This window comes from Myiozetetes cayanensis, unplaced genomic scaffold, assembly GCF_022539395.1.
Source record: "Myiozetetes cayanensis isolate MyiCay16 unplaced genomic scaffold, myiCay2020 scf14, whole genome shotgun sequence".
NCBI lineage: Eukaryota > Metazoa > Chordata > Aves > Passeriformes > Tyrannidae > Myiozetetes > Myiozetetes cayanensis.
The window spans coordinates 10,353,336-10,366,218 of NW_026087048.1; the positions used below are offsets into that span (position 1 = coordinate 10,353,336).

At 40.2% G+C, this 12,883-nt stretch overlaps 1 protein-coding gene across 2 annotated transcripts; it reads left to right on the top strand.

Annotated features, from left to right (window-relative positions):
- The first annotated feature begins 2 nt into the window (after positions 1–2).
- CUNH15orf48 (chromosome unknown C15orf48 homolog) lies at positions 3–4,336 on the top strand. 2 transcript variants are annotated; one of them, XM_050309982.1, is made up of 5 exons: positions 3–112; positions 391–479; positions 1,234–1,294; positions 1,947–2,038; positions 4,105–4,336. In XM_050309982.1, exons 1-4 carry the CDS (start codon positions 71–73, stop codon positions 2,013–2,015), a joined length of 261 nt encoding a protein of 86 aa, XP_050165939.1. In that variant the 5' UTR covers positions 3–70; the 3' UTR covers positions 2,016–2,038; positions 4,105–4,336. The 2 variants fall into 2 exon arrangements, with proteins under 2 accessions (XP_050165939.1, XP_050165938.1); XM_050309981.1 differs by lacking the exon at positions 4,105–4,336 and having other exon boundaries at positions 1,947–3,939.
- Positions 4,337–12,883: the final 8,547 nt, after the last annotated feature.

A 12,883-nucleotide genomic window follows, 5' to 3' on the forward strand; every position in this document is an offset into this window, starting at 1 on the left:
CCGTCCTGCCCCTCTGCCCCGGGGTGCGGCAACACCAACCGCTTGTGCCAGGGCCGCAGCCGCCGCCACGATGAACAGGAGCATCTTCCAGACACTTAAAACAAAAAGAGAAGTAAGTTTTCCCTGAGGCCGGGGCCGTGGTGCGCTCCCGCGGGGAAGGACGCGGCTGGCGCGGGCAGGTGCGCCGGGACTGCCGCTGGATAGGGAACACCTTCCCGGGAAATGGTGAGAGCGAGGGACCCGCGGTAAAACGAGGTGGTGTGAAGAGTAATGCAGAGGTGGAATAGACTCCAGCAGCTAATCCCTTGAGTGCTGTATAACCCCTGCTCCCCCAACTCGAGCCTCTCAGCCGGGACACCAGTTCAGCTCTTTCTCCGTTTTGTCTTTCAGCTCATTCCCCTGGCTGGAATATTGTCCATGGCAGCAATTGGGGCGTTCTCTTTTAGTGTCTATTCCCTGCTCTGCAAATCTGATGTGATGTAAGCAAAATACTTCTTATTTGGTGCTCACTCTAACCTTTCTGTATTCGACAGAAGTATTTGACCATCATGTTTTACACCAAAAAAAAATTAAAAAAAAAAATCCATATGCGTGTTCCAGACTACTGGTAACAACTGAATTATCTGCAGATTGTTAAATAGCAAATAAATTAATTCATTTGAATCATAATCCAAATTATTTCCTAATTTTTGATTTAATATTTTTTCTTTGCTATAGTTGTAACAGGATTTAAATGCTCTTATCAAGAATTTCAGATAATCAGATAGGTAGATGAGATGCAGATATGTTGCAACCAGGCTATGAACTTGTATATAAAGAACAGCACTTAATAATATTAACAGAAGAGAGTATTCTAATGGCTTGGCTAATAATTGGAATTAAGTCCTATACTCTTCAAGCTTTGGGAAGTTTATTTATTTACTTTAAAGTGATTGGAATAGGCATTTTAGCTGTCAGGGTCAGAGTCCCCTTACTTTGTGCCCTTACTCAGTTTTGATTTTTCAGCTTGCTTCCCTCACAATGACACATGACACACGATCACTGTTGGCTCAGTTGGTCCTTTGGAAGATGCGCATAAAGCAAGCCATTGTTGCTTCCTACCCAGAACACCCTGTAAAGTTGTGTTTTGGGGAACTCCTTACTGAAGTGATGATAGGCTGCTCATATAAGAAAAACGTATGGAAGGACACACCTTAAAACATAGTACCTGTCTTGTTTTATCTTCTTTTAAAGGATTAACAAGAGTGGCAATCCAGAACCCTGGGAAAATATTGATCCTTCCAAGCCTCAGAAGGTAATTTGTACGTACAACATAGTCAGTATAAATAGCATATATTTCCAACACAGCGAGTAACTTGTTTTAAGTGTGTAAGAACTAGTAAGATATTAATGAGGAAACACATGTAAAGCTGATGTATATCTAATTAATAGTGGAAATAAATTTTTAGTTCATTACTTTATATCTTCCCTGTATTACCAATGATAGGGATTCAGCTGTTGCATTCTAGGTCTGATCCTGAGCTTGTGGTGCACTTCTGGTTGCTGTGCTGTGTCAGTTCCCACCCCCAACATCCATTTACTCAATTCCATTGGTAACAGTGGAAATTTGGAGTACAGAGGAAGTTTCCCCTTGTTACTGAATTACAAAATTGAGTAAGAATATTTGAGTACTGAAACCTGAAGGAAAAATATCTTCATTTAGTAGAGCATCCAGTATAAGGAAAACCAAAATTATTTGGCATTATGACCTATGCAATATCCAAATTATTCTGTTCAACAAATTACTATATATGTCATCAGTTGCTATTTTTGCATACCTCTGAAAGAAAAACGTAAAGCTGCTAGAAATTCTTCACCAATAAGTTGATGTATGACTTGGAGGGTATGGGAGTGCAGTAAATGTTCACTGGGATTTTCCTAACTTTCATATTTTCCATTTCTTCCAGCTGTTAACAATCCAACAGAAATGGCAACCCATAGAAGAGCTGGAAAGTGTCAAAAAGCTTATGAAGTGAGAAGTTTCTGTTGCCTCAAAAAGGTACCCTATGAATCTAGTGGAATCACTTCTGCACAAACTTGACTACAGAAATCAGTGTGCGGAAATGCTTCTGCTACATTTTTAGGGTCTCCCTCCATTTTTTTTGGACTCTGAATGCGGACTTTCATGGTGCTTTAGAAGCTGGCATACAGCATCCACATAGTCCAAAAAATCTGACTCAAATATTCATTTTCAGAAGGCCTTTGATGTCAAATGTTGAATATTCAGATGGTAATTATAGATGGGAAAAGCCTTCACAGTTTTTGTAGAATTTTGAGATTTTTTTTCAAAATACATTAGTTTGTTATTTTATAAATTTTTAATGAAATTAATTCTAAATTTTTACAACATTTTATGTAAATTCCATAAATGGAGGTTACCCAAAAGCCCTTCTAAACTGGGATTCCTGGTCTGCTTCTTCTCTGGACTGTATTTCAATGCAGAATATAGACCAAAGGCATATCCAGAGGATGTCTTTGTATGGCAACTTATGTGGTCATAAAGTACACTGGCATTTCTTGTCTACATTAGAAGTGATGACAGTTTAAGTCAAAACTAATGTTCTGCTGCAAATACCCAAACTTACATGTGTGCTCACCTTAACCTGCTGAGGAGACCAGTAGGTTATTTAAGGGTGTGTTTGAGACTGATTAGAACTTAAGAATTGAGCGTGGCTAAAACAGAAATGAAAATGAGATAATTTCTGTGGAGCTTAAATATTGTTCATGTTCAAATTTAGCAAAAGTTACTAGAATTAGGAAACCTGCATTATCCAAAACAATGTTAAATTTCTTCTTTTTGTGCAAGGTTGTTCAAGTGCAAGCTCAAAATGTACTGCACAGTTACAATATTTTTAAACATTTATACGTGCTGTTAGGAACATCTGCTTTATCAAATAGAAACTAACATATTAAAATTAGAAATGATGCTATGAAGAGACAGTTCCTTTTTAAGCATCTGTGTGTTTTCTTCTGGGTTGGCCAGGGAAAGGATGTAATGGGCAGACCCCCAGTAAATTAATGAGGCAAGAAATCCATCCAATGATAGAACAGTCCTTTTGTAGATATTTTCTGTATTTTTGTAGATATTTTCTATCTTCTAAGCATTTACACAGTCTATTACTCAGTTTCTTTTACAAGGGATGTTCAGAAGGCAGATTAGTTTCTGTCAGGAAGAAAGCAAAAGTGAAACAGCTGCTAACTGGAAAAAGTCCCTCGAAGTGAGTAATAGTCAAGTGCTTTAGGTTACTCTGCTGCAGCAAAGACAAACTTCAGCTAGAAAAGCTGTCTCCCAAACTTCAAGGTGGCTTGGCTTCAGGAGCTTAATGTTTTCTTCAGCTGAGAAAAAAAAAAGTTAAGATGTTCCTTTATCAGATTCAGCATAAATATTTATCAAGTAATGATGACTCAGCAGCTTTTATGTTTTAGAACGAGAGGCACTACTAGTTTTCAGAATACCTTCATAGTTTTCATTTTAAGGAATGACATTACAAGACTAGATAGCATAGAACCACAAAGATTCAGTGCTCTGAGGAATACAAGTCTGAAGTATTTTAATACAGAAAATATTTCAAAATATTTCTCTAAGTTATTCTGTATTTCCATATTTTTACTGGACTGTACCAAACGAAACAAAGTGCTGTGCTCTGAGTCGGTGCATTAATTAAATGAGTGTGTTCTTCAGTACATCAGTTGTATGGTCTGTAAATACTCTGACCTAAGTATCTGTCAACACTGAGGAAATAAATGTAAGTAATTTTTATGTAATTTTTGTATTTAAATACTAAGTGATGTTTCCAGTAACATATTAAGTGGTATGACTGCTATCAGTCATAGGTTGTTGCTTCTCTCATCCTGTCCTGAAGCATAACAGCTTTGGTAATAAACTGTTTTGCCTTGTTAGGTGCTCTGTTTTTTGGTTTTTAATATAGATTTGTTGGGAGGGTTGTGACATAATGTGAGAAATCAAAATATTTTCCTGCATTTCAAAAAGATTATGAGTGTTGTGAAAATTCTTGGGATTTTGTGTCTTCTCTGACTGTCCCTAAAAATCTGTCTCTTGTATAGGTGAGGAAGTAGAGCACACCAAGAGCAATTACTGTACTTCCCGAGCTCAACTACTCAGTGTAAATATATACAACAATATACAAATTATTTCCTTGTTCTACAAATAGTAAAGATTCAGTTGGCTGAACTTCCCTGTCCTGGGTTAAGCAAATCCATGACTTTATTCTATGGAAAATTTAGAGGTTATTGAAATAATTTACAACTTTTTTCCTTCTCTCCATTTTGGCTCCCACTCCACATTCTGTTCTTTGTTTTGGTTTGAGTTTTTTGGTTGGTTTTTTTTAAACAATGACTGTCTTTGCTCACCAATTCTAGTACTTTTTCAAAGAACTATCACCTCCAACTTTCATATTAATTACAAAGTTTAATTAAAATGCTCACTGGCTCGTTAGATATCGTTTCAGATATAGATTAGAAACCATTAGAAATGTTTCTAACAGTTCTAATCACCATTAGAAATGCATCATTAGAATCTATGGTCTCATTTTTCTAACTTTTTCTAAGTAGCCTATTTTTAAATATCTCTCTGGAAGAGCAGAAGTGTTGCTTTCTGCAGTGAACACACAATGAGTTACTAATTTTTGCTATTACAGTAGTACTTGAAGGCCTTAAAGCTGCAGCTCTTGTGGTGTTGTGGTTACTAGAGAGCTGTAGCACTGTACTGTTTGGTTACTTCATTGGTGCTTCTGTAGAAAATAGTAACTTACAGAGGGGCCTGATGCAATTGTTAAAGGAAATGGGTCATCCTGCAGTTGCCACCGGTCTCAGTGCAGAGGGTGGCTGTCCCCAGGTCTAACTGTGAAAAGCAAACAAGAGTAATGGAAACGATTCACTGGATCTGGCCAATATTTGGTGTTGGACGCCTCCCAGAAAAGCTTTCAGATTAAACAAACACGACCACGCTGCTCAGCACAGCTTTAGTTTGCCGTGTGAAGTCTTTGCTGTACAGCACATCCCTGGCATGCGGGAGCACACGGGTAACGAGATGGCCTGAAAGTGTCACTGAAATGGAAATAAAAGTATTAGCAATGACCTGGCCTCGGGCACTGCTGTGGGACGAGGTGAGTGTTGACCTTCAGGTACTGCTGGGAACAGGCAGCTTGTTTGCCAAAAGCTCTGCCCATCCTAAAAGAACCATCACGCTCCTGGCACCCTGCAGAGCCCTCAGCCGGGCGTCTGGCTCCCCATCCGCGGCACCTTCTCCTGCGCACCTCGCCCTGACCAAAGATCACCCAGGCTGTGGGATCACCCAGGCTGCACCAACCCTGCTTATGCTGTACCTTGACCTGATGAATAAGGGGGTTTGGTTTAATTAGCTTTTACTTTTAGATAATCTTGTTGCGTGTGTTTTGGCCAGCGCTGTTACTGGGGGGGTGCTGCCCTTCCTCAGGGCTCACCCAGGACTTGCGAGGGCCCCTCACGCAGCACAGGGAGCCCAGGCCTGTGACAGATTTCCCCCTTAGCAGTGAAAAGCTGTCCCCTAGCGTCACCCACTGCACCTGTGGGGGGATGAGGGTGGTGTGAGAGAGCTGTAACAGGGAGGGGAGCAGAGCCCTCGCTGGGACCTGCGCTAGCAAGTGAGAGCCAGAGAGAGCTTGGCTTCAGGATACAGGCCAGCAGGCCAGGATTCAGGATACCAGCCAGCAAAGGTTTGAAAATTAATTTTAATAAACCCTCATCTGTTAGCAACGGGAGCACGACAAAGGGTTTGGTTTGTGTTTGGTTTTCATTTTAAGACTCCCAAGGTTTAGCCCAGTGCATCAGGGGCCAGGCTGGGCCTCCCCCCACAGCGCTGCCTTGGTGCTGGGCTTGTGGGTGAGCCCTGCCCTGGCTCTTGGCCAGCATTTGACCATATGTAACACTCCCTGAAATTACTCTGGATAAATAACTTAGGCTTCATGATGCAACGTTTTTAAGGTGTAAAGCAAGTCACTTCAGTGACCTTGTTTCCATAAGGTTTATAAATCTGCATGTCTGTGAAAACTGAGGTAAATTTACTTCCAGTTTTACCAGCTGTCAAGCAGCAGAAAAATCTCTCTTCAACTTGAAAAATTTGATCTAGAATATTATTAGACTCTGGTATTACTTGCTTGCTGTCTCTCACACCCTCCTCCCTATTTTCTACTGAGACTCCTTTCTTCTTTCACTTACTGGCACATATTTTATTCTTGCCAAATCTTCTTCTGTCTCGCCCATACAAACAAACACATCAGACAAATTAACATTTTTCTTGGCCTACTTTATTTTTACTATTTCTACAATTTGATGGTGCACTTGCATTGTGTTCCTGAAAGGTACACTTGTCAAATGAGTGGATTAGAATATAATTAGTCTGGTCATTTAAACTCAGAAATTAAGTAGAAAAGGCCCTGCTTGTAATGTTTGTCTTCCTTCTCCCTCCCCTCTCTTCTACTTTGCTTTATTTATGATGGTGGGATTGTAATAAATGCACCATTGGAGGTAAAAAAGGAGGATCCTTACTCGTAGCAGTAAGGATGCATGGACTGAAAACTTCTCAAGAAGTATATTTTCAGTATGTGCATAAATAATAGAAATACTTAAAAATAGTCTTTCCATTTTTAAAAAAATTAAGCAGAAATTTGGGTCATAGACATAAGCATGCCTAAAGACTCACATAAAAACATTTGCAGTTTTTCTTTTGATTTTTAACATATTAACATTATATTGGTAGGGAGGGTCCATTCCACTGAAAGCTCTCTCTTAATTATGCTGCTGCAGAAAAAATAAAGGCCATATCTGCTAATAATATTATGGGAGACACTTCCTTACCCACTTCTATCAAAATATCTCTTGTTTTGAGTAACGGCTCTTCTGTTAGTGAAATTCAATTCACCTGGTTGCTTCCTTGCAAGGAAATGGCAAAATAACTTGCTCATGTTCCAAACTCGAAGTGGTCTGGCAGCTCTGAACCCTAAGCACTATAAACCATTGTGATTCCTATAACCTTGCAGACTGTGATAGTGCCAGTCCAGGCAATAGCTGTCAAACATTTTTTTCCATTCATGTATTTTCGAGTCATTACAAAATATAATTTCTTTGAAGTTCAAACTCCCTTCGCCCTCACTCAGCCGGACTTGCTGACTTCACTGACCCCAAGTGCTGCTGAAGCAGGGGCAGGAGGGTATAGGTCTTGAACTTGGGACTTTTATCACAGCAATTGATTTTTAAAGCAGAATTCCCTGCTGATGTGAGTGGGAATGCTGCACAGACATTGCTGCTACCAAATCATGGTAAACTGAGGAGCTACAGACTCTGAAGGACAAGTCATTAGGATACAGCACCAAAGACAGACCGTGGGGACCGGAGCACTGAAGCAAACCCATCAGCATTGCCTGAGGGAACACAGGTTGAACTGTGCAGTCACAAGGCAGAGCCAACTGCATCCCACTTCATGGTCACAGCTGTTCTCCAGAACCCTGGGGTTTTCAAGCCCCTTTCTGTCCTTTTCCTCATCTGTGTGGTATTTGCCCTGAGAGCAATCTGTTCTGGTACAGGACTGGTAGTGACTGTGGGCTTGAGGGCCTTTTGCCCAGAACTGTTTCATCTCCAGAAGGTCCTGCTTTGGTGTGAGGTGTAAGGGAGGAACACTCACCTTATCTCCCAACTAGACTGATAGACAGCTTGTTAACAGCACAGCGTTTGTGTAAAGCTCTTGTCCTGGTTCAGTATTGTACAATATGTGAATTTTTAATTGCAAAGTGCTCTATCAGCTGAGTAATCAGCCACACAAGTCTGAAAAACTTCTTACATGAAAATACAGGTGTTTAAGCTTTCAACCTTAGCAAAACTTTCACATTCTTGATTTTGTCTTGTGTGTCACTTCTTTAATTGAATTAAATATGTTTCCAGTAGGCAGGTGACTAATAAACACCATCCTTTACTTGATGCTGCTGCTGCACAAATAAGGAAGTAAATGCAGAAAATCCTGACTAGTTGTAATCCCTGGTAGTAACAGAAAAATCTTATCAGTTTGACAAATAAAAGCAAAGTCATCTACTGCTAATAAATTACTGATTCACTACAATAAACAAAGGGAAAGGTGTTTTTTTTTTATTAGAGCTTTTGAGAACATTTCATTTAATGATGCATCTCTCCCTTGTGCTGTGACATCCTTTATAATTCAGTAAAGCCTGAATATCTTTTTTCCTGACTGTTAGCATTATTAAATGATGTGTTAGCATTATGCTGCTGTTACTGTGTTTATTTTTCCCCTTGTTTCCATCTTGCTTTGAATGAAACATGCAATGGTCAGAAAAATGAATTTGCTTCAGAACTGCAGCATCTGCCTCACTCCCAAAAGCAGAAATCCACAGCACAATCCTAGTCATAATGACTTGCAGTTCTGGTCTTTGCCTCACTGCCAAACTCTTAGCCATAATTTCAGTGCTACAATAGCACATTGTACAAAGTAAATTAAAAAATATATATATTTTGAAGTTATGAGAATGTTTTTATACTGATTTCAGGCAGGCATGGAATTAATACAGTAAAAGTTGTAGTGGTTGTGTATCTGTACACAACAAGTATGTGTTTTTTGAAAATTCTCTCTCCTCTTAAGAAAAACAACAACATTTAAGAATTGGGCATGTCTCTGCTCAAGCTCCTGTACGTGTGTTAGCTCAGAGGAAGCTTTTGCACAATGCAAACCAGGGTGTTACATGTAAGTTTGGGTTTGAGGACACACTGTTGAGTGTAGCACTTCTTGATGGGCATAAAGGGCAGAGGTGTAAACCCTCAATGGTAAAAAAAAATCACCACCAAAGTCATAGATGGATCCACTCCATAAAGAACTGAAGTGTCTGACCTTGCTATCTGTTCTGGGGGATCCTCACAGCTGTCTGGTTGGCAGCCACAGGCGTGAGGTGCATTCCTCAGTAAGAAACACGACAGCACAGAGGTGTCATTGGAGCTACAGCTGAGCATTTGTTGAGGCAACCTGTAATCAGTTTTGAAAAGCAAAAGCTAAGAGAACTTCTTTACCTATTGGACTTTTTTCTTCTTCACTAAAAAAATAAAAGGAAATATGGTAACCCAACATAAAGGGAGATGGGGGCAACGTTACAATTTTTTTTTTTTTGGCCTTAGCGTCAGGACATGATCAGCACATTATGGTAGTGTAGGCTAGACAGGTAGAACACACCTTGTTTAAGAGAAAATGACTGAAAACTATCAGACATCCTAGTTGAACTGCACAACAGATCAGCTAATGCTACAGCCTATAAAGGAAATTGGTATTGACTTCATTTTTGACCCCCACAATTTGGTGCAGAAATAGTTGGTTGCATGGTAATGTAATGGAGTCCAATGTTTTCCAGTTGCTATCTGCAGAACCCACATGATCTGGCTTTATCTCTTTTCTTCCCTCCTTCCTCTTTTGTACATAAACACACCTTGTATCATCAACAAAGTATGAACTCCTAAAAAAAAAAAAAAAAAGAGAGAGAAAAAAAAATCCAAGCAAAGAACCCTGCATTATGAATACCCCTACTTTGCCATAGCAGATGCTGGGCCTATTAGCTGAATTTAATTCTGTTATTACTCCTAGTCCATGAGCTGCTTCTTTCCAGCTCTGACAGCTACAATTAGGGGCAACCTCTTCCCTTGATCCTCCCTCCAGAGCAGCCTCAAATGTCATAAGTCTGAGTGTGGAAGATCATTCTGAATGTGGAAGAAGGCTGCTGCTTTACAGAGGCCATTAATGGATCTAATGTAATGCACAGGCATCCACAAGTGAGTGTATCTAAAACAGATCTTCATTTACAACTTACTACCCTTGGACCTTTAGCTTTTGATAAGCAGAGAGTCACTTTCCTTTGAATTTTCTATGATATGACTTGACCTTCGCTCTGTGGCAAGTGGAGGCAGCCAGGCTACCTGAGAACCCTCCTCACTGGTTCCATCCTGGTTCCATTTAAAACAGGTATCTAAGCAGAAAAAAACCAGTGTGTAACTGGTTGGGCAATTTCTATTTCCAGTTTAAGGTGTGTGTCTTCTGCAAGAGCTTAGAAAACACAGAATTGCTCAATAGCTTGAGGAAATGAAAGAAGACTTTACTGGAAGGAAGTTGTGGTTCTGAGTTCATCAGCCCCAGTCATTTCTATTTTCCCTCTCTGAAGCCTGTTCAGCTAGATCAAAGACAACATTGTACTAGCAATTGCAGCATGTTAACACAACAATATTCCACGTTTACACTTGTACCTGCCTATTCTGAAACAAAATTTTTTCCCAAAGTGTATGTTTTGGATGGAAAGTGTCATCCAGTTCTTTACAACAAAGCACCGTCAAGGATGTTTCAGATGGAAGTATGTGTTGCCCTGGAAATATGAATTCAGCACCCCAAAGAAGCAGCACTTATTTTCATAGAAACAAAGGGCTTGCCTGATAATTTATGTTGTTTACATCAATATCATTTGTTCTATTTGAATCTCAGATATCTGTCACCACAACTAATTTCCCCTCACACAATGTTTTTATTACATATTTGGAAATAGAGGGAAGCATTGGAGCGTGTATTCCATGATATTTACCTGTGTATGCCTTCAAGAAGTATCTAAACTCCCTCTCAATAACTGCTTAGCCAATCTGTGCTAGGTTTGTGCTTTTCCTCATTGCATCCATGATAAAGTTAAATCCCCTCTGTTATCCTTAGGAAATAAAAAAAGAAAAAAAAAAAGGAAACAAAATACGAGGGTGAGGTTTTTTTGTTTGGTTTGGTTTGTTTGTGGGTGTTTTTTTACTTCCTAATAAGACATTTCTAAAATACGTGACAAAGTATATTCCCTTCCCATAAAAAAGTTCTCCTCGGTACCCAACTCTATTTATCAAGGTTGGGACCAGTGCGCCATCGTCTGGTAAATTCAGGAAAGGCCTGGAAACTGCCGGGTGAGGGGAGAGTCTTTGTCCGTTCAGGTGTGTCAGACTGATTCTCACTGTGGGTTTGGAAAAAGGAACACGTGAAATCCGTAAAAAATCAACCATAACTGTGTGCTGGCTTCAAACATGGAGTATCCCCTCACCTATGAAAATGTTTGTTAACGGCGTTTTTATCAAAAACTCTCTTTGAATTTAAAAGGCCACTTAGACTTAAATACATCGGTTTATAAATTTACATTTATTTAGGGATTTATTAGATAATTTCTTTTGTGTGGGAAGAAGAAATAGGAAGCTTCCAGAGACTTGAGTGCTTTTAATGCACCTGTGACAAAGGCTAATTTTTTGTCTGCTTGCCATCTGGATGCTTTTATTTATTCATCAGCTGAACTAGAAAGCCCTGGATGCATCAGTACTTAGTTTACTGCAAAACACACTCATTCACTGGTGTCATGTACCCTCGTACTGGCCACTCACAGGCCTGGAAAAACAACTTTTCACCGTGTATAATATAAGGAAATCATAAAGCAGTCATCTCGAGGATACAATTATGCTTTTTCTTATGAAGTGGCTTTTTTCCTACATAAATTGGTGCCATTAAAGGTGTAAATGCTTCACAGCTGTAATAAAAGCGGGGTTTTTTTGTCCTGTGTGTTTAGCACTGGTTGCTTTCAACCTGTGATACTGAGGGAGGGGGAAAAAAAAGCAGAACATAATGGAGAAAAGGAAAATAGAGATGAAAAAGTACTGGTTTGGACATCATCATTTTACAGCTGTACACACCGAAGGCAGATAGGTGTGCGTTGTAAGAGCAGATTGCTGTAGTAGCTGGACAGCAGCAGATGGAAAAGATCCATATTTATTCCAGTTGCTTCCAAAGCTGCATCAGGTGTTTTACAGAACAAAAGAGCATGTCTGGTCCTTCCTAGGGCATTCAGCTGTGGAAAACGGAATGAGGAGAGATGGAACAGAAGGGGATTTGGCAGCTCCAGAGCACAGAGACTCTCAGTTAGTGCCCAGTGTGACTTATTACAGAGGGGAGGAACAGGTGAAGCTGGAAAGGGGATTAAGGGTGGTGAACATGGAGGACATTTTTTTTTTTTAAATTTAATTTTATTTTAGAAAGGGAATGTAGAGGCTTCCAGACTAGATCTTTCCTGTGAATTAACTAGTTGTTGGCTAGAAGGGTTTTTTTAATCTATCGATCAAAGAGGGAATGGACTTCAGGCAAGGAGGAGCCTGTATTTGAACAGCACAGACCTCCCCAGCTGTTGGGGTGTTTCACACCTGGTGCTGTGGGAGGAGATCCCGGTGAGTGTGAGCAGCAGGTGCACAGAGTGAGAGCTGGACATTGTTAGTGAAACTGTGGAGAGGGAGGAACACTGCAAGAAAACAATGAGGGAAGCTGAGAGCAGGGGCACAGCAAACTGCTGGTGAAATGGAACATTTGAGCTGGGTGTGCAACCCCCTGGAACGAGGCAATGTGCTGGGAGCAACCAGCAAGGAAAGAGACCTTGGCAATGCCATTTTGGGTGGACAGAGGGAAATGAGCTGGGTGTTTACAGTAGCTTGTCTCCTTCCCTTGAGATCCCAAGGGAACTTCTCTGGCAATGGAGTAGTTTATTGGAGTCTAGGAAGCTGCTGCAGTATGTTCCATGTCTAATTACCCAACAACCTCCCTTCACTTATTATACTCTTGTAGCATCTGTAGACAGAAATAACAATTAACAGCCCTGCTCTGTGCAACATCAGCACAGTGTCCTCATGAGATTCTGCCAAAATACCTGAACAAAAGACTTGCCACTCATCAGTTGATGGGTGTCTTCTGGGTTTTTTTGGTTTTATGTCAGAAAATCACTTTTAAATGCCAGCCTACTGCTTTTCTTAG